Raw genomic sequence first — 25,444 nt, forward strand, 5'->3', positions numbered from 1 at the left:
AGTGGTCTATTCGAACGCGCTGCTTAGACAGTGATTCCATCGGGTTTCGCATTTAGCATCTTGCCATTCAAACCAATGGGATGTGGTGGCACAGCGCGCTAGCATGTCACCTAACATCTCCCTTCGTGTACCGAAAACGGTTCAATTCGCTGACAAGCCCGAACTTGCAAATAAACAACACTTGTGCAAGTTTATACAAGTTAAAAATCTATAATAATTTATTTACGTTTGAAAATAAGTCCGTTCGTTTTTCCGCACCCGTCAGCCATGTTTTTTTTGTGAGAGAAGAGCTGCCGCACTGAATGCTGGGATTGCTTCCGATGCTCACTCGTTCTTGAGTCAAAATAACATTGAAATGTTAAGATACCTTACTAGACAGCTTATTAAGGCATCTAGGATTTCGAACAGCCTATTTCTCGGGAGCGTGCGTAGGATGATGTAAAATGCTGTCTATGTAGAGAGATCACTAGCTTTTCGAACACAACCACTGTGATCTCTGCTTAAAGTACAATTGTCTCAGAAGCATATGACAGTGATAGCCTAGTGGGTAGAGCTTTGGGCTATCAACTTAAAGGTTGAGAGTTCGAATGCCAGCTCTGCCATGCAGCCACTGTTGGGCCATTGAGCAAGGTCCTTAACCCTCTCTGCTCCAATGGCCGTACAGTGGCTGACCCTGCACTCTGACCCTAGCTTCCAAACAAGCTGCGAAATGCAAAGAATGAATGTTGTTGTACTGTACATCTGTATATGTATATATATATGACCAATAAAGGCAATTTATTAACGTCTCTGGAAATGGGTTTTTAAAAACTTTTTTTTTTTTTTTTTTACTGGACTGTAGAGCTTGTTTGACGAGGCATGTAAGTGATCTGTGCCCATATTAATATTTAGAAGGTCCCGATTTCTCTTTGTCTTTGTTCAAACATCTTGCAAGGCAAGGCTGTTAAGAGCTGGAAGAGCTATGTTTCTGAAACTGCCTCATCAGAGATGCCTGTCTAACCATCCAAATTCATTGGAAAACTATTTGCAGCATATATTAAATCTAATTCAGCTTTATAAAATAACCACATTGCACACTGAAACTCTTAAGAGTGGTCTCAGATTACTTAATCAATCCCAAACACAAGCTGTTTTAGATCTGTGCTAAATACACTATATGGACAAACGTATTGGGACACCCCTGCTAATTTCTGAATGCATGTGTTTTAAACAAAACAAGTATATAAAGGAAGTTATGTACTTCCAATTTTGCAGCATCAGTTTAGGGAAGACCCTTTCTTGTTTCAGCCTACACACACGGCAAGGTCTATAAAGACGTGAAGTTTTAAAGGCTGGGTTTAAAGAAACTCCAGTGGCCTGCAAAAAGACCTGACCTACTGAACAGCATTGATATGAACTGGAACATCCTTACTAACATCAGTGCCCAGCCATACCAATGCTCTTTGAAGTATATCTGTGGGAATGTGTGCTAGTTTAGTCCCAAGTCTGGTGAGAAGCCTTCTCAGAAGTGTTGCTTTTATTGCTGATAGAATCGCATAGAGGTCTATTTTTTTTATACCTTTTTGAAATTTGAAGGGCGGCATGATTGCTTAGTGGGTAGCACTGTTGCCTCACAGCAGGAAGGTCCTGGGTTCGATTTCCAGGTGATGTGGTCCAAGTCCTTTCTGTGTGGAGTTTGCCTGGTCTGTGTGGGTTTTCTCCAGAAGCTCATGTTTTACACACTTTGCATGTCTTTGGACTGTGGGAAGAAACCAGACAGTGTGTAAAACATGACATTAAAAGAATAATAAAGAATTTTAAATTTTAGAAGCTGTCCAATTGCTTTTGCCCATATAGTGTATAGCTTAGATCACAATTTCATGTTTCAGGCATCATAAGAAGAAATAACAGCATGTTTATTGTGTTAGTGCACAAAAATTAGCTCACATCAGGTGTCTGCTCACAGTGTCATGATGATGAAAGGAGATGAGTGCTCTTTCAAGCAAAAGCAATTTCAATAAAAATCCAGTCGTTATATTTACTGCCTGTCTGTTTTCTGTCTTTCTGCTTTTATCTCTGCAGGTTTTACTTGTTCATTTGTGCCGTGTGCAATAAAGGAGCGGAGTACATCAAACGCCTGGCCCTGCGCTGGTAAATGCCGCCCGCCCCCCCACCCTTACAACTAAGTGCTCTTAGACTCATGTTAGAATTACTTGGTTTAAATGCGCACATGATTGATATAGACAGTAGCCTGTTGGAAATGACTCAAGCATGCAGCCATATATGAAACTCTTACACTTGCACTATGGACAGAGCTGCCTGTCTGGAGATCTATTTCAGAATAGATTAAGTACTGTAGTGTTTTGCAATGTCGACACCCAAACATCACATCTAGAAGTGCTTGTTGATTGGCTTGTTTTAAAACCACTGAGTTTGTTCCCCTTTGCTGCTATTAAAGCCTCCACTTTCCTGTAAATTCTTTCCACTAGATCCTGGAATATGACTTTGTGAAAATAAGAGGCAAGGATCACTATCAGAAATCTGCTCCATCCAAAAAAATGCGTTCAGCTTTGTGCAGGCTTGTCAGTTTACTCCAAACTTAGCAAATCGCAAATGCGTCTTCTCCTTCCAGTAGATCTGTCCGTCCCCCAGACTGCTGCGAAAATATTTAAAACACAATATTTAAAAGCGGATCGATCAGCCAGAGGAAAAAAAAACATGACAAAATACAACAAACATCAGAATTCCCCTGACAGATATAAAACCCATAATAAATATTTACATCACGGAAAAATGGCTGAATGGCACCCAAACATTGACATTAAACCAAGGACGGCGCATAGACCATGTCAGACCATGTCATACACACAACATGCACAATTGGCCACAGTAGAATAACCCACCAACACCTGATAAAATGAGAAAACCCTCAACCTGTGAGATCTGCCAGACACCTGTTCTTATAGAATGCCCAAATTACACAGTGGAAAGACAAGTACACATGCCTAAAACCACAAAAGAAATTCTTACACAAGACAAAAACAGAAACAGTTTTAATCTACCTCGCAGCTATAGAAATAAAAATATAAAATGGACCCACAATATGAAGACAGGATACAATAAGCAGACTCAAACATAACACTGATAATGTCATAAAGTGACACAAATGTGTTAAACATGGTGTTAAAATACAAACAAACAGACGTTTTGGCTTTAAAATCCGTATTTGTCTACTAGACAGTCAGATGTTGAATTGTAAGTCAGTACTTCAGAGTCCAATGCCTGCTGTATACTACTTCATATACTTTGTATACTACTGCATAGGGATTTTATTCTTCGTTGACTGGGACAGCTATAAAATGACATTCTGTCTTAGAAAAATGGCGTGCTATGACATGTCAAATCCATACTTCAAAAACAGTTTAGTTACTGCTATTATTTTAGTTACTCTTATTACTGGTAATAGCATGTGATTTGAAATGATTTGGAATATCAATGTGGTTTAGCAGCTTAATGCACTAGCTCAACACTGCAGTGAGTCTTGGTGGAGCCACCAGCATAAGTGGTAAAGGAATGTAGAGGGCAGTATAGGTGGGTAATTGGAAATTATTCACTTTGGAGAAGGAATGGGGTAAAAAATAAATAGAAATATGAGATTTTGTACTGCTGGTCTGTTTAAAAGAATGGTGCTGTTCATTGTAGCTTTTGAAACAGCTAACCAAATTACAACATGTGCACACACACACATTTGGAACAAATTATTTAGTGAATAAAAACACTGTGAACTTAAAGCTGGTGATTGTAAGTATTTCATAATTAATGCTTTATGTTGCTGAATAGAAAATGGTCCGGTTTTCTGTGATGGTGAAGGTGGTCTAAGCTTAAAAACTTCAGTGACCTTTGAATGGCCTTAAAAACATTTTATTCTGTATTATATATCTGATTACCTCAGACTGTAATTTTACCACATCTTGCTGTATTCAGAAAAACTGCATCCATACCTTCCTGGAAATAGGGTTTGTACCTTTAAAATACAGATATGATACAAATTTTTTTCATTGAATTTTTAGTAAGGTTTGATGGCTTTCAACCTTCCATTCCACTTAAGATTATTAATGGGATTTAAATGTGAGAATGAGAAGGCCACTCCAGGATATTCCAGGACTGAATCTTTTACCAAGCTTTGGCTGACTTGGAAGTGTGCTTGCGATCATTGTGTTGTCTGGAAGACCAAGTCTCACCATTGTTCAGTTTTACCACAGAAGGCATAGAATTCTTCCTCAAAATAACTTTGTATTTATGTAAACCCGTGATGCCAGTCACAAGGTCAATATTACCAGTTCCTGCAGCAGAAAAAAACATCCTCACATCACTGACCCACCTTCATGCTTTTTTTTTTTTTTTTTTTTTTTTTTTTTTTTTTTTTTTTTTTTTTTTTTACCCCTTTTTCTCCCCTTTTAGCACATCCAATTGTTCAATTAGCATCGTGCTTCCTCTCTGTCTATGCCGAACCCTGCCCTGACGGAGGTGATTGAAGCTAACCCGTATCCCCTCCGAAACACGAGCAGCAGCCAGATGCATCTTTGCCACCCACACATCGACGAGTTTGGCGCCACCTAGCGTTGCATGCGGTGAGACACACCCTAAGGGCACCCCCACCCATCTCTGTGTAAGCGCCTCCAATCAGCCGGCAGAGAACGCAATCGCATTCTGACAGAGAGAGACCCACATCCAGTTCTTTGTCCCACCCCCCACATGAGCAACCGGCCAATCGTTGCTCATATAGCCACTCAGCTTCGAACCGGTAAAGCAAGGCTGGATTCGATACCACGCTTCTCAGAATCCAGCCCTGGTTGCAGCGCGTTTCTTTTTACTGACTGAGCGGCACCCACCTTCATGCTTGACTGTAGGGATAGTATTCATAAGCCTCGCTTTTCTTGTGCCAAACAAACCACTGATCCGTATGGCCAGACAGTTTTGTTTTGAGTTGTCAGTTATAAAACTGTGTTGCAGAACTCAGAACATCTGTGATCTCTGATCCCTCAAACGGCATTGCATCAAGGTCATGTCCCCAATAGAGAATGTGTGGAGACTTCAACTGAAAAATGTGATGACCCTGTACTGTTTCACATTTTAAGACTTGTTTGGAAGAGGAATGGGTTAAAATACCACCTGAAACACTTAATTGCTTGGTATGGCCAGTGCCAAAATGTCTTGAGTGTTGTGAGAAAAATTGGCAACATTACAAAGTTTGAAATGCTTTACCATCCCAAGCTAAAATGCATATGTACTGTATATTAACAAATTAAATTACCAACAGACAAAACATTGCCTATCTTGGGTCCATACTGTCTGCTATAAAATAAAAGTCAAAGTAAATGTAAGAAACACTGCAGGGTTTTTTTTATTTGCATTTTTCATACAGTCCCAACTGTTTCTGTTTTAGGGTTGTACATGTGGTGCTACAGATGGTGTGTGGGGATTTGGGTGGATAATGTCCTTTAGGTTTAGAATCATTAATTTAGGCTTAATCCTTCCAAAGGAGTGAAAACTTTAAATCCTCTTTAAACTTTTTTAATGCTGGACAGAGTCCAAAACTGTCTGAGTGATTATGCAGATTTCTGTGACAAAATGAAGCATTTCCAAACTTCAACTAACTTTAAATCGCTTCTCATTTTCCGCTGACAGCTCGTGTTCCCTGCCAAGTATTTCATTTTAATTGACTGTTATCTTTTTTGGCAGGGTGGATGTGGTCCATCTCGCACTGTACAACCTGGGAGTGCAGAGTAAGAAAAAGTACTTTGAACTGGAGGAGATCCTCAGTTTCATCAGCAACAACTGGGATCATTTCCAGCTGGGCAAGGTCACACAGTCAGAACGCTTTCAAACATACTCACTGCAGATCATATCAAATGGGAAAATCTCTCTGATTGTGTAATTGGTTGCTTTGGCATATGTCCACAGACAGGCAGAAAGACAGCATTGTTTTTTTTTCTAATGTTGAGCTGCTTTCTTGTTTGCCATGTTGGCATAAACAATATGACAAAATGTCACTGCTAAATTAGCCACATTCATTTGTCTTCATTTAGACCTGACTGCTCAAGGCACCAAGCTGAAGAAGCGTTTATGTAGCACCACATGTTTGCTTTCTTGCGTTTACTCTCTCCTCTGTTTTTTCACATTTAGCTTGCCAATACCCCTCCTTCAGAGAGAGCCCAGTTCATTCTTGATGCTCTTAACAACTACAAAAGCAAGTAAGAAAAATACCATCTGCTTTTCTGCCTTTTTTAAGTGGTAGGCTGTTGAATGGCTAGAGACCTCTAAAGTATTTGAAAAATGTATATCAAAAATGTATGTCTCCAGTTGGATTAGTGAGTATTATTGTACAGTATAATGTGTATGGAAGTCAGTGATAATCTGGTTAGCCAATAACCAATAAAAATAGTCATAGGTCGAATGCTGTTGGTTTATAATTGAGGCCCTACCTAATTCAGGGCCATGACAATCGCGTCACGTACCGTAGAATGAGCCGTTTCCGTGAAATAAGCAATTTGCTGTAAAAATCAAAATGTAAGGTTTGTGTTTCTAGTAAGATCAAGATTGGACTATGGAAGCATCATATACAATGCAGCAAGGAAATCATACTTAAACAGTCTAAACACCATTCACCATCAGGGAATCAGACTCGCTCTGGGTGCATATCAAACATCTCCTGTTCAAAGTCTATACATCGAAGCACAAGAACCATCACTGGACCATAAAAGATTACAATTAACTCTACAGTAGAAAAAACCCAGTATACAAAATAATCACCTCACCAAGCCATCAAACTATATACCAGAGTGGCACAGTGGCTAAGTGGGTAGCACTGTCGCCTCACAGCAAGAAGGTCCTGGGTTCGATCCCCAGGTGGGGTGTTCCGGGTCCTTTCTGTGTGGAGTTTGCATGTTTACAAAGACATGCAAGTGAGGTGAATTGGAGACACTAAATTGTCCATGAGTGTGTTTGACATAACCTTGTGAACTGATGAACCTTGTGTAATGAGTAACTACCGTTCCTGTCATGAATGTAACCAAAGTGTAAAACGACGTTAAAATCCTAATAAACAAACAAACCCTATATGCAAGACTCATGATCAAGCACAACATCCTGAGCTGTACAGACTCTAGATCTTGCCTTGAAGCATTAAACATGCCCACAGCCGAACACCCAACAATAAACAGAATACAGGGCACCATAAAAGAACTTGCAGATAAAAAAAATTGATATAAGATATTTAAAAAAATCATAAGCTTTAAACTTCCATCAAGGGACATCAAACCCCTTATAAATGAATACATCAAAAATAAATGCCAACTTCAAAGGAACACACAAACAAACGATAAACTACATGAGATTCACCCCAACATCCAGAATAAACCAAAAAGATACCATGGAAAACGCATAGATTAAGTTTGTTGTTTGTTTATTAGGATTTTAATGTCATGTTTTACACTTGGTTACATTCATGACAGGAACGGTAGTTACTCATCACACAAGCTTCATCAGTTCACAAGGTTATATCAAACACAGTCATGGACAATTTAGTGTCTCTAATTCACCTCACTTGCATGTCTTTGGACTGTGGGAGGAAACCGGAGCACCCGGAGGAAACCCACACGGACAGAGGGAGAACATGCAAACTCCACAGAGAAAGGACCCGGACCGCCCCACCTGGGGATCGAACCCAGGACCTTCTTGCTGTGAGGCAACAGTGCTACCTACTGAGCCATCGTGCTGCCCCATAGAGCAAGTAATATTCAATAGATGCAGAATAGGCCATCCCAGGTTAACACACAAACATTTAATACTAGGAGAAGAATCCACACTTTGCGTAGACTGCCACACCTTAATCACCATTAAACACATCCTGATTGAATGCCCAAAATACAACAGTGAAAGACAAAAACTACATATGCCCAAAACATATATGTACAAAACAAATAAAACTAGCATAAAACACTGATTCCTGCCATGAATGTCATAGATATGACAACATGGTGTTATAAAAACAAACAATACCTTTGTGTTTAGCGATTTAACATTTTTTATTCGCATAGCGTATATGAGGCGCAATATGCAACATCCTCATGTTGCATATTGCGCCTCATACGCTATGCGAATAAAAAATGTTAAATCGCTAAACACAAAGGTATTGTTTGTTTTTGATTGGTTCTGGCAATCATACCATACCATAATTAAGTTAGTGTAACAGACTTTTCTGTGGTGTACTGTGCTGACAATGTTTGGTGTGTTTACGTATTGAGATGTTTTGTCCCTTTGGGAATTCCATTAGGTGTTCTTCTCTACACTTATGATCATCTTTTTGTAGTCTGTGTTTAAAAGAACAAGCCAGTTAAGTATTATGCCCCTGATAGTTTGTCTAGGTACATGTTTATTTCTTTTTTATAAACTCAGCAAACTCTACAGAGCGCAGTTACATTATGCCTAGTTCACACTACAAGATTTTTGCCCTGATTTTCGCTCACCGACTGGTTGCCGCTAGATGTGGCAGCTCGGGAGCAACTCGGCGTTCGCTCGGCGATCTAAAATCGGCTCTCAATCGCTATGTGTGAACTACTCAACAACTCGATCCGAGCGGCTTGTCGAGCACGCACAGAGATATCTAGCACGTTGAATATCTGGATCAGTCGGTTGCGACTGGCAACAAGTGTGGTGAGGGGGATAATATAGTTTCTATCAGAATACATCGGCTGGGCTGTGTATTGTAGCTTCCATTGATTCTATCATTCAGTTTATGATTTTTTAAAAATAAGGTCTGTGAAATTAAGCACATTTTCATGTGAATTTAGTAGGGCCCTATTTATAATGTCTTCTAAATTCATTCCCCATTTAGCTGACGCTTGGTTTTAACTGAGAGCGCCACTTCGGTCTATACAGATGTTGAAACACACCCCACGCCATTGTGTATGTACTAGCTTTGTGTTGAGCCACATTCAGTTTTTGATCAGAACAGGGAAACCTTTTTAAGGCATTAATATTATATAAAAATGTAAGGGACATGTATTGTCGTTGTTGAGATTTCAGTTATTTTTGCAACTGTTCTTTGTCTGTGACTGAATTAGCTTTTTCTATAAGTTTATTATAACAAAATATACATACAGCACAACCAATAATATAAGTATTTGTTTAGGTTTCTCTGCGGAAAGGAGATCAAAAAAAGAAAATGTATCTTTCGGCTGAGGACGCGAGTTCCCCCCAACCCTCCCTCCAAACTCTTTCCAGAGAAAACCCTGAAAAAGGAAACGAGAAGGGGCTGTAAAAGTGGAGGCTTACGCAACGGGTAAGAACTCATCACACGGCTTCTCCCCATTTCAGTATGCATGATTAGAAAGTACACTTAATTTAGTTGTGATGTGGTACTATACATTTCGATTTGTTGTAATGTGAATAAAGCTTTCCTGCTAAAAATGCTATGAAAAAACAGTTGGGGAGGCATGTGTGTGTGTGTGTGTGTGTGTGTGTGTGTAGACACCACTATTTATAATCGTGCTTTTATAGGCAATAAACATGGGTTTTACCACCTTTATTGAAAATGGCTTATAGGTGTTTGGGTGCTACAGTGGTATAATGCACAGCACTGGACTTTTCAAACTCTGTTTGAATCTATGCAGAGTGACCCGCCAGGCTTCACAACAAAAATACAATTGACTGTATTTGTGGACGCCTGTGGATACCTGTGCCATGCTGCTGCTCCATTGGATCAACTGGATTCAATAGCATATTATGAAATAATCAATATTAGTTCAAATGTCAAGTGTCCCTTTGGCTCCAAGCCACTTGCAATTGTTGAATTTTAAACGCAAGTATTACTATTAAATATGAAACAAAATAATGAAATGTTTTAATGTGAAATACAGTACTTAACAATACATATTAAACAAATAAGCTCTGGAAACTGTTGTTCAAAATTAAATGAAAATCTATTTAAGCAACAAAAAGTACAAATTGTGGGCAGTCAGGTCAGGAATCAGGCAGATCAGGAATTCCCTGGACAGTCCGTTAATCCATCGCAAAGCTGCAACCAGCGTGGTGCAGCGGGATATACTGGTATCACACCAGCTCTCAGCTCTGCTGCCGGTCGGCTGGGCGCCCTCTAGAGGGCATAATTGGCAGTGCCTGCAGCAGACAAAATTGGCCATTTAATGTCTGCCGGGAGGGTTAAAAGGCCGGACTAATGTGGGTGGGGTCTTCGACGCTGTGTAAGGACCTTGGTTAGTAGCCCGAGGCGCCTGTACAGGAGGTGGAGGAGCGCTGGGATGAGTACGTGGCTCTCCGCACGCGAATACTGGCCTCATGCACGAATTCACAGAACGTGCGGGCGAATAAGAAGGAGTCGTGTACTGAGCACGCGTCGGAGGGAGCGCCAGGCAGGCGATTGTACCCTCCACAGCGGAAGACGAATTGAATATGCTGCAGCCACCTCCTTCAACATAGCCGATCCGCTGCCCGGCTGGCTGATTGCACAGTGGATTGGACTAGCGTAATAGACTGCTATGCCATCCGAGTGCCCATAAAATAAAATAAATCAACTTTAAAATGCAACCTAGTGTTACTTGGAATATTTTTAGAATCTTGTTAATGTATCATGTCAGACATCCACATGTGCTAGGTTTTTATAAATGTACTGCCTACTGTCTGACCACCAGCAGTTTAGTATAAACGCATTAGTTTCACTGTTAATGATTCAAATTACACAGAGACAAATGTAGTTTATTAATAGTTCCTAATTTTTAAATGGTTACATAGTTATTTTTAGGCAAGTAAAAGATGTTTACATGAATAAGAAAACAAAAAAACCCTGTATGTATCGTATTTTCCCCAGACAACCACAACTCTCTAATATAAGAGTTTACAAGGCCTTAGAATATTACCCTTAGCTCTCATAATCATGCATCATTGTGTAAGATTGCCGCCTGCAGTGTTTTTAATCCACCAGTGTTTATTCCACATAGAGCTATCAATATATTATGCACGGTGGGTTGTGCAGCATTATTATTCTTATCTCATTTTAAAGATATAAGATTGTTTTATGCAATAGCTTGGCTTTGAATTGATGATCAGGATTAAATTGCCAGTAGGAGAGGTAATTACAACAGGTACCCCCTGCTAGCCTTTGTCAGAAATAGCTCTGTAAATAAGCCCTCCATCGACTGCTTTTGTCTGAGTAAACAAACACTTCTCTTGGAAAAAGCCTGATTATAAGAACAGAAAGGGGATATCCGTTTTTGGGTTTTGAATATTGTCCGTCCTTAGATGTCTGAGAGGTAATTTCAGTATAATTGAATGCATCAGTGCATTTTAAATGAAGTGTCTCCAGTTATTCAAAGCCTGTAATTCAAACCAATGTTGTGCTTTCAAGTTTATTTAAGCTCTTGTTCTCTGTACCTTTTTTAATTTGATTTTATTAATAACATGCCATTCAGGAAAAGCTCTGGGCTATATTTAAAATCTCTTGGCTTATAAATAGTTAAAACCTAGAAGAATGTAAATCAGTTGTTCACACAAAGGACACCAAAGCAAGAAAACGTTTGCTTAAGTTTTATTTGGGCTGCACGGTGGCTAAGTGAGTAGCACTGTCGCTTCACAGCAAGAAGGTCCTGGGTTCGATCCCCAGGTGGGGCGGTATGGGTCCTTTCTGTGGAGTGTGCTCCGGTTTTCTCCCACAGTCCAAAGACATGCAAGTGCAGTGAATTGGAGACTAAATTGTCCATGACTGTGTTTGATATAACCTTGTGAACTGATAAACCTTGTGTAATGAGAAACTACCGTTCCTGTCATGAATGTAACCAGTGTAAAAACATGACGTTAAAATCTTAATAAACAAACAATACATTTTATTTACTAAAACTGAATGAATAAATGGGTCAATAAATAAATACATTTTAAATGTATTAAAATGTTAAAACCCCAAACTTTTAAGCTAGACATGCTGTTTCAGGAGGCCTGTATTTGTGTTATGATGGGGGATGTAACCCCATCCACAAAATATTAGGTATTTAGAGGTAAAATTGCCCTTGTGCTGTGGATCATTGTCTTGTTGCATAACACAATTACAGATTCAGATCACGGTATAGGTTCCACTTGGTAGAATGCAGAATTCATTTTGACAATTATGGCAAGCGTCAAGCAGTAAATCACTATCACTGCGAACACATTCTCATTGTAGGATGCTATATGGACTGTATGCAAAAGATCACTGGACCCTTTCAAAATATGTTTTTCAAAAAATTTCCTTTTTGACTCATCAGTTTCTCAGAACAAGGCTAAATATTGTCTTAATATCCACAAGACATATCCCCCCCCCCCCCCCCACACACACACACACACACACACACACACACACTACCTGCTGTGTCACTGACTGCACCGTCCCAGCATGCAGTTTTCAATGTTCAGTGTGGAGAAAAAGAGCTTGGATAATAATCAGGTTTTTAAGCAAATTGTATGATAATGTGTTGGTTGTGCAGTTTTTTAGATTAGGTGCGGTTAACTATCTTTTGCTTTTCTCTTTTAGTTGTGCTTCGGTAGAGAAGAGGAAGAAGAAAAGGTCCAAATGGCTGCTAGAGGATGCAATTCCAAATGTAAGCTTTTTGTCTTATTGAATGCAGTATACTCATTTTACATGATAACATTTTACAACAATACATACATTTCTACACATGCCTCCTCGTGTTTGTGTGGGTTTTCTCTGGGAGCTCCGGTTTCCTCCCACAGTCCAAAGACATGCAAGTGAGGTGAATTAAAGATACAAAATTGTCCATGACTGTGACATAAAAAAATTATAAACTGATGAATTCTGTGTAACCTGTCCTGTCATGAATGTAACCAATGTGTGTAAAACATGACATTAAAATCCTAATAAATAAATTACATTTACACATGCCTTCACTACAAATTAATTTTGGCTGACTTTCTTGGTAAATGGCTAGCATGCTTTGGTTGCAGGTAAGGAATTACACCTTGTAGCCGTCAGAGCCACAATTCAATCCCATGCACCTATAAAATATTTAGAGCTGTAATAAACCAGCCTGTAAGCCAATCAAGTGTATAAAGTGGTGTAAAAAAAATCAAAGAAATAAATAAATAATAAACCTGTAAAAGAAATCAAGTGTTTTATGTTCTTGTGTACAGTAGTGGAAGATGGTTAGAGATGCAAAATCTTCTCCAAGGATGACATGTTTTTAGAGTTAAATTTATAGGGTTTTTTTCACCACCATAGCAAAGAGACTAAGAACTTAATTGTCTCTTGGAGCCAATTCTAAGCAACTTTAGGTCTTAATTACTAAAGCAATAAGCCACGAGAGGCCGTGCATTACTGTGATTTTAGCACGGGGATGACGTTTTTGGCATGACGCGAAGCGGAGTGCCTAAAACTTCTTTCCCCGTGCTAAAATCATAACAGTAATGCACGGTCTCGAGTGGCTTATTGCTTTTGTAAAACGGCGGTCAACATAAAATATAATAAATACAACAATGTTTAATTCATAAATGTATTTATTGTGTATAAACTTACAATAAAGCATTCTTCCGCGACGCAAAATAGTTCGATTAACAGTGTTGCTAGGCAACATGAGGGCGAAAATAACATTAACTTTTTCGATTCTGTGGCGTATTAATATTGGAATGATGTGAGGTGGTCCTAGGTGTGCGTTTATCGGGGATTTTACAACGGCTTCGAACGCGGCTCAGCCAATCAGATTTTAGGACCGGAACTATCCGTTTTATAATTAAGTTTTTCACATTTATGATTGACATTCTTAAAACTGTACAGCGCTTTCCAGATTTTTTCATTGTAATGCTTGTGGCTCAGTCTAATAGATGCAGGAACGTCTTCTGCTCATGATCATGACACAAAATTAAGGCCCACAACAAACTTAACTAAAAGAAAGGTCAATTTAAAACTAGGGCTGTCAAACGATTAAATTTTTTAATCGCGATTAATCTCAGAATTTCATATAGTTAATCACGATTAATCGCATTAAAAAAATCTGTGTAAATGTTATAGAAAACAAGGATTTTTAAGTGAAATGTTACCATTAAAATGGTGAACACATTTTATGCTAAATGTACTTATGTTAAAAACTGCTGGGACAAGAGAAAACTGTAAGGGAGTTTTATTCACTCACATATTAGGCAGTAATAATATCCAGCAGAGACCCTTGACTTCGTATATATGTCAGATTGTAGGTTAAAATTTCTCCATCAGCAAACATTGTAGATCAGCGGTGGTGCTTTAGGTGGGATAAGGCGTAGTTATTGTAACAGACTTTTCTGTAGTTGTATTGTGACAATGGTTTGATGGACGTTTCTACACAAAGTGAGTGTGTTGACCCCTTGGGGCTTCCATAGTTCATGGAATAGCATGCTTGGCTAACGACTCTAGCTGTCCGCTATTCGGTACCGTAACAGAAAAAGTAATAAAAGTGTTCTGCTCCTGACAACTTGTGAATATACCGTGTATTTATTTCTTTATTAAGCAAGTGCTACGACGCTACGACGCTCGGTTACATTTGAGAAACGCTGTCTTAATGAGAGATGCCGTGCACGGTCAAGTCTCAACATAAACTACGGATGACTCGCAGGGCCAAATAGAATTTGCGTTAACGGCACTTTTTTTTTAATCGCGTTAAATTGAGATCGCGTTAACTTCGACAGCCCTATTTAAAACACATACAAAATTCTTATAACATTTGTGTAGTCATAGGGAAAACAGTTAAAAAGATGATTAATTTTCAAATCTGCCATGACATACCCGTGTCATACTGTATGCAAATGTTTGACCTCCTGCTGTATTTGATTTAAAATATACAGTTTGCATTTAGGGTGGCATCACAGCACAGCAAGAAGGTCCTGGGTTCGAGCCCCAGGTGGAGCGGCCCGGGTCCTTTCTGTGCCGAGTTTGCATGTTCTCCCCGTGTCTGCATGGGTTTCCTCTGGGAGCTTCAGTTTCCTCCCACAGTCCAAAAACATGCAGTCAGGTTAATTGGAGACACTGAATTGCCCTATAGGTGAGTGTGTGTGTGTATGTGTGTCTGCCCTGCGATGGACTGACGCCCCATCCAGGGTGTTACTGTGTGCCTTGCGCCCATTGAAAAGCTGGGATAGGCTCCAGCACCTCCCCCTCGACCCTGATTGGATAAGCGGTTGAGTGAGTGAGTCTGTGTGTAAGTTTTCTATGAGGCAAGCGATACACAATCATTAAATGCAAACTCACTCAAAGAGAGGAAGAGGTTGCCAAGTTCTTTATTTCTAGTTATTAGATGGACATTTACCAGTGTCATGTGGTACTAATGATGCTTTAGGGCGGCACGGTGGCTTAGTGGGTAGCACTGTCGCCTCACAGCAAGAAGGTCCTGGGTTCGATCCCCAGGTGGGGCGGTCCGGGTCCTTTCTGTGTGGAGTTTGCATGTTCTCCCCGTGTCTGCGTGGGTTTACTCCGGGGGCTCCGGTTTCCTCCCACAGTCCAAAGACATGCAATTGAGGTAAATTGGAGATGCTAAATTGTCCATGACTGTGTTCGATGTAACCTTGTGAACTGATTAAACTTGTGTGAAGATAAACTATCGTTCCTGTCATGAATGTAACCAAAGTGTAAAACATGACGTTACAATCCTAATAAACAAACAAACTAATGATGCTTTATATAGATTGCTATTTAACAAACATTTGCTTTCATACTCATTATCAAAGCATCCACACTAAATAATTATTCAGCTTGTTCTAAAATGTTTTGATGGTAAAAATTGTGTGTAGCTTTCTATATTTTACATCTGTTTTGCTGTACTTCTGGAATAAATCAGCCCTACCTGAATTTCACTGATTTTCATCTTTGTTTTGTCAGGTATATTGTATATAAAGTTATTACATTTCTGAACTTTATTTTTCAGTTAGACATTCCATCACTGCTTTGTAATATTTTTTTGTTCCTGCTGGCCTGATGCAGACACAAACTTTAGTTTTTTTCTTTTTCCTTACGTTTACTCACTCTCAATCTTACTCTTCTGTTTGTGTATTCCTTAAGCCATTACATTTGCCTCTCTGAAGCTTATCGCATCCCTCTGAGAGATGCACTCTCTCTTATTCTTGAACAACAGCCTCCTGACACTTCACACTAATAATAGCATGAAATGACTAATGGCACCACAAGTGCCCCCAAAGCAGTGTGCATTAAATGCTCAGTGGAGCTGCAGTGCTACAGCAGCCTATTGCAATAGACCATGGTTGGAAAAGCTATGGTAATTATGTCTTGCATTGAGGATTCATAGCGGGATAATTGTGCAGTCATGTGATAATGCTCTGTTTAAATTGCTCTATGCAGAATGAGATGACTTCTACCTGGAGCACCAATCACCACATGGCTAATATCTTTGACTTCACGCTTGATGAGCTGCAGAGCCTTAAAAGGTGAGACTCTGACAACCTGAGATAACACACTCCTTTATTAAATCATTGTATGAAGTAATTCATTTGACCATTTTACCCCATGCTTGCTTGTTATGAATTAAAATATGTTCAGTGTATTTATCATGGGGCACTCAGGTGGTGCAGCAGCTATTATGTTTGGCCATTATTGGCTGACTGGGCATTTACACAGACATGGCTCAGTGGTTAAGGTACTGAACTGGTAATCAGAAGGTCGCTGGTTCAAGCCCCATCACCGCCAAGTTGCTGCTGTTGGACCCTTGAGCAAGGCCCTTAACCCTCAATTGCTCAGGCTGTATACCGTCACAATACTGTAAGTCGCTTTGGATAAAGGCATCTGCTAAATGCCTAAAACATAATGTAAATGTACACCCCAAAAAACTGCTTAAATTCTTGGAAGCACTTGGTCTTAAAAATGCAACATAATTAAAACTCTACACCCTCTTTGTTGCATAATCACTCTAACCACCATACACGCAGGTAAAGAAAGCAAGTCGACCCACCACTTAGACTTTTAAAGACTCAATCTATTATTCAGCCATGATAATAGCCATTGCAGCTGACATGACGTTAAGAATTAAACAACAACCCACTCCTAGATATTTTGCATTCATGTTTTCTTACTAGGGCATTATGGTGGTGCTTTCAGATAGTTCAGTCACCAAACTGCCCTGGGTCATACCTGCAATAAAGACAAGACTGGCATTAAAGAAATTGGGGCCCTAGCTAGTATTTAGATGTAATATTACGTTATTATACCATTACATTTTAATTGTTGTATAGTTGCAGCCCATATATAGTCTGTCAAATCACATTAATGTGAATTTATTGCAGTTTAAGGCCCAAAGCATAAAGTTGTCCAGTCCAGGCATTGCCCAGTCCAAAGCTATAGTTGATTAGTGGACAAGAACAAAACAGGTTCATTGCTCTAGCCATGATGTGGTGTAGCCAGATGTGTACATCTGTATGTGATTATTAGATAGTCCAGTTTATTGGTTTATTCCACCAGCAAACTGTTGCTAATATAAGCATGCATCTTAGTACTTGTGTCTAACTTTTAAATTCTCAGGTGTAAGATAAGCCTAACCACTTTCTTTTTTATTGTATGTCCAGATTACATTTAACTTTCCATTTATGGTCACCCGTACTATGGTGGCTAAGGAATAAGTGACCCATCTTTGTTCGTGCGCTTTTGTCTAATTAAATCTTTTAATAATAATAAAGCTCCCGCTTTGCTCCGTTGACTTTTTCTTCTTTTCTCCTTTTCTCACTCTGCCAGCAAGTGCCATGCTTAACCTTTTCTTTGAATTGAATTAAACAGCCATTTATTGGCTTCTGAACAATCATGTAAATTTGCATGTGCTCCTCACTTCAAAAGCTTTTCTCAGTATTATTTTCCCCTTTTCAGCCGAAATCATTTTTTTGCAAAGCAGCAAAACAAGGGATTTAATTACACTTCTTGGTAAAGGTTATCATCTCCCTAGCAGGCCAGAATAATAAGAATGGGGTAAACAGTACAAGGACTATTAGAGAGCAGTTGCACTTTCAATCACAAAAAAGGAATCTGTGAGGACTTGTTGACACCTTAAAAGGGGTGTGAAATAGTTTGGTCATTTAGAAAAGGCCATGTTTTATTGAAACTGAATGGAATCCTTTTGAATCTGGAGTTCTATTATATGCCTGAAGCCCGGCGTGAAGCTGTCTGCTGGTGTGGTGAAAAGCCAGTGGAGGGTGGTCTTTCATTTTACTGAGCACAGTTCATTTTGATTTCGCACATGGGCAGTGGTACACACAAAGAGTATGTAATAAGTGTGATTGTGTATTCATTTGGCTTGTATTTGTTTAAAACAATGACTTGGTGTTTAGTTGTTCATTTTATGATTGACTTGGGCACTAACAAATTTCAGTTAATAAACGTTTTCCCATCTAATAAATATAAAAAAAGCTAAGATAAGACTGTTGGCATAGTGATGGAAGTTGTTGTAGGTTACACAAACTGGGTCTAAAACAATGCTGTCTGCTCAGGTGATGCAGCGGTAAAAACACACTGGAACCAGAGCTGGGATCTCGAATACATCATATCGAGTCTCAGCTCTGCCTGCTGGCTGGGCTGAGCAGCCACATGAACAACGATTGGCCTGTTGTTCAGATAGAGGTGGGATATTAAAAGCCGGATAGGGACTCTCTCATAACTAATGCAGTTACGACCTCTGCTGGCTAACTGATGGCACCTGCACATAGACGGGACAAAGAGTGCTGTCAGGGTGTGTCTCTCGTCAAAGTGTAGGTGACGAAATGCATACGGCTCGTGTCGGAGGGGGCGTGGGTTAGCTTCGTTCTTCTCAATCAGAGCGGGGATCAGCATTGGTGGAGAGGCAATCGGGCAATTGGACGGGAGAAAAAGGGGAGAAAATGCATAAACAAACAAATCCAGTCATACCAGCACAACACACACTAACGCACCACCACCATGTCATTGTCACTGCAGTGCTGAGAATCATCCACCACATGTATGTGGCCGGTGATAGCTCAGTGGTTAAGGTACTGGACTAGTAAACAGAAGGTTGCCGGTTCCGGTTCCAGAAGCCCCGCCACCACCAAGTTGCCACTGTTGGGTCCCTGAGCAAGGCCCTTAACCCTCAATTGCTCATCGTGTTCCGCTCATTGTGTAAGTCGCTTTGGATAAAAGCGTCTGCTAAATGCTGAAAATGTAAATGTAAATGTAATCCACCGCCTAAATAATACCTGCTCTATAGTGGTCCTGTGGGGGACCTGACCATTAAAGAACAGGGTGAAAGCAGGCTAAAAAAAGTATGTAGAGAAACAGATGGACTACAGTCAGTAATTGTTGAATTGTAGAATTGTTATGGCTGATCAGTGTATATATAAAACAAAATGCTAATTAAAATAGAAGCCTTTGATGTGAATTGGGCTAATAGTAGAAATGAACATGAATACTAAATACTACTGAGCTATTAATTAAACCTTTTTCTCTGACTTTTTTTTTTGTAGTACCAGTTCAGGACGGACATTCAGTCTCGATCAGGACTCCACAGACGCAGCAAGCACTTCAGGCTCCGCTACCACCAGTGTGTCTTATGAATTCAGGTACACAACACCTGCACACTGTCAAAGCCTTTTCACCCTATTTGGCACCGTATGGTTTTTTCAAAAACACTAGATGAAAGGTTCTGTAGATGTTTTGCTCACTTACCCCTTTTCCACCAACACGGCTCCGGCTCCGTTCCGGTTCGCGAACTTGATTTTGAACCGGTTCTGCGTGTTTCCACCGTAAAAAAGAGGACAGTGAACTAGCATTCTAATCTGGCACCACAGAATACTTGGTTTTTTAGCGTGAACTGTGACGTCATCTGTGGGTTGCGCTGCACTTTTATCTTTCAAAGTTTGAGCCAGTTTGCCCCTAATGTTTGCTGATCTTTTCAAAGCGATGAACTGTATGACATGGTAAGAGTAACCTGGACAGTATGAAAAATAAAGCGTAACATGGCTTGTTGTACTAAAACAATGACCAATGAATGTGGGCAGTACAGAGCACTTATAACCAGTAATAACGGTGAGAAATTGAGTGTTTCTGTGTCGTACTTTTAGTACATTCAGCCACGTTACGCTTTTTTAGGTGAAGCTTTTTTGACTCTCCCGAGAAGCGGCTTCAGAACCCCGAGCTGAGCTGCATAATCACCACATGTGAAGTAAATCCAGCTAAACACAGATACACGTTGAGCTTTTAGACTGGATTTGATGGTTATTTCACACAAATGGATGTTTGTGTCGTGGAACTTTAGTGATGTTTTATCGCTCAAGCCGAGCGCTGAGCAAATCAGTTATTTGAGCCGAGGGTCAGGATGAGCGTGAGGCACAAAACACTTCTCACGTCAGTGAACTAAAGAAAATAACAACTGCGACAAACACGTCTACATCTTATCAGCAATAGCTGAGCGATGCTTTTTGCATAAAAATGAACATCTGTAACAGCAGCACAAATGCTCGCACATAATCTACTCGCTCCACCATCACATCACTACTCTTTACTTTCATTGTGTAATGCCCACCGTTGATGACGCAGGCTTGGTTCCCAAAAACTGGTGGAAACGCGGGTCGGTTCTCTACAAAACACTAAGGTTTGAAGAAACCTGAACAGAACCGGTTTAGGAACCAGGGTTCTTTTGGTGGAAAGGTGCTAATTGTGACTCTTCAACTTGCTTGGCAAAGTTTTCATAGTCGGACTGAGCTTTCCATAAGTTGTCTTTTACGTTGCAGTTTAGCTGGGATTTAGCATTTTAGCTGTGCCTAACTTGTAATGTTGATGTTTTCTGGCTGTACAAGCTTCTTAAAAACATTTTACATTATAAAACTAAACACCAAGCCCTATGTGTACACACAAATGTAGATACATTTGGAGGGTTTTTCCCCCCCAGTTTTTCTCCCAATCTAGTCGTATCCAATTACCTGATTGCATTACGCTTCCTCTCTATGTGTGTTTAATTGGATTTAGATTCAGTAACTGCATCACTTTCATACTCATCAGTCTATTTAGTAAACACTTGTGCCTTGTAGATCAAGCCTTGGCATCTTGAAAGAGGCCACTTCTATCAGAATAGAAATGTGTTATCATATTATTCTGTCAAGTAATCTGTCAGAATGTCTTTGTACTGATTCACTGCATTTTTTCTGCTAGGAATACAGGCAGCCAAACGACACTTTGTTTATTTGTTTTGTTTTTATAACTCATTTCTTTATGTTTCTCTGTCACTCAGTATATTAAAGCTCATGAAAATGCAAAGCAGAATGTGGGGGAAAAAAATCAACCACACTGCATATACAGTGGGGCCAAAAAGTATTTAGTCAGCCACTGATTGTGCAGGTTCTCCTACTTAGAAAGATGAGAGAGGTCTGTAATTTTCATCATAGGTACACTTCAACTATGAGAGACAAAATGAATAAAAAAAAATCCAGGAAATCACATTGTAGGATTTTTAAATAATTTATTTGTAAATTATGGTGGAAAATAAGTATTTGGTCAATAACAAAAGTTCAACTCAATACTTTGTAACATAACCTTTGTTGGCAATTTCAGAGGTCAAACGTTTCCTGTAAGTCTTCACCAGGTTTGCACACACTAGCTGGTATTTTGGCCCATTCCTCCATGCAGATCTCCTCTAGAGCAGTGATGTTTTGGGGCTGTCGCTGGGCAACACAGACTCCACAAATTTTCTATGGGGTTGAGGTTCACCCCTATGCTTCACAGTAGGTATGGTGCAACTCAGCATTCTTCTTCCTCCAAACACAAGTTGAGTTTTTACCAAAAAGTTCAATTTTGGTTTCATCTGACCACATGATATTCTCCCAATCCTCTTCTGGATCATCCATATGCTCTCTGGCAAACTTCAGACGGGCCTGGACATGTACTGGCTTAAGCAGGGGGACACGCCTGGCACTGCAGGATTTGAGTCCCTCTCGGCGTAGTGTGTTACTGATGGTAGCCTTTGTTACTTTGGTCCCAGCTCTCTGCAGGTCATTCATCAGGTCCCTCCGTGTAGTTCTGGGATTTTTGCTCACCGTTCTCATGATCATTTTGACCCCACGGGATGAGATCTTGACCCCAAGGAAGATTATCAATGGTCTTGTATGTCTTCCATTTTCTTACAATTGCTCCCACAGTTGATTTATTCACACCAACCTGCTTGCCTATTGTAGATTCACTCTTCCCAGCCTGGTGCAGGTCTAAAATTTTCTTCCTGGTGTCCTTTGACAGCTCTTTGGTCTTGGCCATGGTTGAGTTTGGAGTCTGACTGTTTGAGGCTGTGGACAGGTGTCTTTTATACAGATAACGAGGTCAAACAGGTGCTATTAATACAGGTAACGAGTGGAGGACAGAAGAGCTTCTTAAAGAAGAAGTTACAGGTCTGTGAGAGCCAGAAATCTTGCTTGTTTGTTATTGACCAAATACTTATTTTCCACCATAATTTACAAATAAATTCTTTAAAAATCCTACAATGTGATTTCCTGGATTTTTTTTTCTCATTTTGTCTCTCATAGTTGAAGTGTACCTATGATGAAAATTACAGACCTCTCTCATCTTTCTAAGTAGGAGAACTTGCACAATCAGTGGCTGACTAAATACTTTTTGGCCCCACTGTACAACACACTCTGATGTGCAATGAAATACATATTCTGTGAGTAAATACTGAAGTCTAGTAGAATAAATTAATTCTTACAAGTTTAAACACTGTAGAGTCGGTGTGTTTTGCTCTGCTCTAAAGGCTTTATATTGGGGGGATGCCAGATGGAGTAGTAGGCCAGAACAAGCAGAAAGATTATGGTTATAAATAGTTTGGCTATGATTTAAAGCACTGGGCTAGAGTTTTAAATCATTGAGTTGGTGGGCTGCTTGCATGTTGGGCTTAAAATCCAAAATAACTACATGAAAAAAATGTACACTTATTCACTTATTCTGTTTATAGTATGTTAGAAGAAAAAGTCTCTGTTTCTCACAACACGTTCTAGTTTAATCCTCCTTTGCTTGTGTTCTACACGTCTCCACAATTGTAATTGAAGAATAGAACAATGTGGTTAAGGAATCCATCTAGCACAAGTTGATGTGTTGTATTAGTGTGTTGTATTAGTATTAATTTGCTGCAGCCTTTCTCTTTTAGAAGAACTCTTCAAGATTGTTCTATTTAGGTGGAACAGTTAGATTTAAATCCTGCCAGAAAATGCCTTAATTTAAAACAGAGCCATCATATAGAGACATCACTATATGAGTCAAGCCTTTTTGCTCTTTTTGGTTGTTTAGTGTACATGGTGGTAGCCTAGTGAGTAGAGCTTTGGGCTATCAACCGGAAAATTGGCGGTTCAAATCCAGGCTCTGCTATGCAGCCACTGTTGGGCACTTGAGCAAGACCCTTAACCATGTCTGCTCCAGGGGCGCAGTACGATGGCTGACCCTGTGCTCTGACCCCAACTTCCAAACAAGCTGGGATATGCAAAGAAAGAATTTCATTGTACTGTACATATGTATATGTACAGTATATATGACAAATAAAGTATATGTCACACATGCACTTACCCCCCTTGGATCAAGTAGTCTGAAATGTAAATGATGTTACATAATTGATTGTCTTAGCTGATATTTATGAATGTAACAGAGTCGTCAAACTGAATAAACAGTCTTAAGAGTAATGTGTTAAGAATATCAAGAGCAGGGCCAGTTATGCTTGCTTTGATTCCTGGCCATGGTTAGCTGTCGCCTCACAGAAGAAGGTCCTGGGTTTGATCCCCAGGTGGAGCGGTTTAGTCCTTTCTGTGTGGAGTTTGCATGTTCTCTCCGTGTCTGTGTGGGTTTCCTCCTGGAGCTCCAAAGACATGCAAGTGAGGTTAATTGAAGATACAAAATTGTTCATGACTGTGTTTGACATTAAGCTTGTGAACAGAATAGCATGTGGCCCCTTCGTTCACTTACCAGGCGCTACTTTTTATATGCCAGTGGCAGACTCTACAGATAGTCATGTTATGCCTTGTGTAAATTTCCCTCTACTCGTGCAGGCACCTTGACCATTCGGCAGGTGTCACAATTGCATTACCACAGTCAGCTGTGCTCAGTTGTGTTAGATTCCCGGCCAGGTCGATAGCACTGCTTAGATCTGGGTCCTTTCTGTGTGTAGTTGTTCTTCAGGTGTCTGCATGTGTTTGGACTGTGGGAGGAAACCCATGCAGTCAGGTGAATTGGAGATACAAAATTGTCCATGACTGTGTTTGACATTAAACTTGAACTGGTGAATCTTGTGTAACCAGTAACTACCTGTCCTGTCATGTAACCAAAGTGTGTAAAACATGATGTTAAAATCCTAATAAATAAATAAGAAATGATTAAAATAAACCCTTGACTAATATAATATTGTTGTAGAGGAGTACTTAAGGCCACCTATATATGCTATCAAGACTCGTTGGGGCTAGAAAGAAGCCTTTGGGCAGTTCTTTCTAAAGATCAAGCTGCTTTACTCTAACTGATACAGAAACACTAAGGTAATGTTCACCTTTGACTCTGAGTCTCCAGTGTCTCAACATTTCTCTGTCTTTCTTTTCATTTTTGTGTAGCAGACTGTTAACCCAGACCAGGCTTATTCTCATAATAACATCTACCTTCCGGGCCAGGATTTTCAGCCTTACGCTTAAAGGAGGCTTTTAAAAGACTTGAAAAGTTCACTGCTCCCGTGGCTACTCGGTGCTACCCTGGAGCAAAGAGGCGAGCACCAGCTGTCCATCACCTTGTCTAGCGCCGGAAGAACCGCTGCTGACAGCCTGTGGAGAAATCTGATGACAGATTATGGATTATTTACAGTGACAGGTCCTAGTAGATCAACCTGCTCATCTCTGGCTCCAGGGCAGCGCTGCTACCTTTGGAGTGCCACAGCAGGGAAGGTGCAGGCGATGATCTTTTCAGGTCTACCTGTGTTTATAAACCTGTAGGCATAGGGCTGAAAACTCTGCTCCTGGTGTCTGCACTTTACTCTAGATTGAAGGTTTTTAGACCGTCTGTGAGGTGAAATCTTAGCCCATGGCTGCCGATGACTATGATTGTGTTTTCAGTTCATGGCTGTAGGTGTTACATCTTCACTGCTCTGTCCTGTACTGTTGACTTTTAAATAATATATGGTTTCTTACAAACCCCATTTTCAAAAAAGCTAAGGCATTTTGTAAAATGCAATAAGAGGAAGAATCTGTGATTTGTTAATGCTGTTGAATTTTTATTCAACAGACAAAAGTAGAAACCATTTCCATTGTTTTCATTGATTAACCTAATTGTGTTGATATGAAAACATTTAGAATTTAATGCCTGCAACAAACTCAGAGTTAGGACAGACATGTTTAACACTGTTAGAACAGCTTTCCTATTACCCAGACACTTTCTAATGGTTTGAGAACTGAGGACACATTGTAGGATTTTTATTTGTCTATTCTT

The 25,444-nt window shown here is 39.9% G+C and overlaps 1 protein-coding gene across 2 annotated transcripts in view; it reads left to right on the forward strand.

The window, feature by feature from the left end:
* The window catches only part of phf19 (PHD finger protein 19), a 53,393-nt gene that overhangs the window by 17,454 nt on the left and 10,495 nt on the right, over positions 1–25,444 (forward strand). For both annotated transcript variants that reach the window (XM_062998484.1, XM_062998483.1), the window contains exons 8-14: positions 2,062–2,130; positions 5,722–5,842; positions 6,166–6,233; positions 9,173–9,322; positions 12,557–12,623; positions 16,361–16,446; positions 19,477–19,572. In XM_062998484.1, coding sequence (XP_062854554.1) covers positions 2,062–2,130; positions 5,722–5,842; positions 6,166–6,233; positions 9,173–9,322; positions 12,557–12,623; positions 16,361–16,446; positions 19,477–19,572 — 657 coding nt within the window. The remainder of the gene's footprint in view (positions 1–2,061; positions 2,131–5,721; positions 5,843–6,165; positions 6,234–9,172; positions 9,323–12,556; positions 12,624–16,360; positions 16,447–19,476; positions 19,573–25,444) is intronic.

The sequence above is a fragment of the Trichomycterus rosablanca genome, chromosome 7 (assembly GCF_030014385.1).
Source record: "Trichomycterus rosablanca isolate fTriRos1 chromosome 7, fTriRos1.hap1, whole genome shotgun sequence".
Lineage (NCBI taxonomy): Eukaryota > Metazoa > Chordata > Actinopteri > Siluriformes > Trichomycteridae > Trichomycterus > Trichomycterus rosablanca.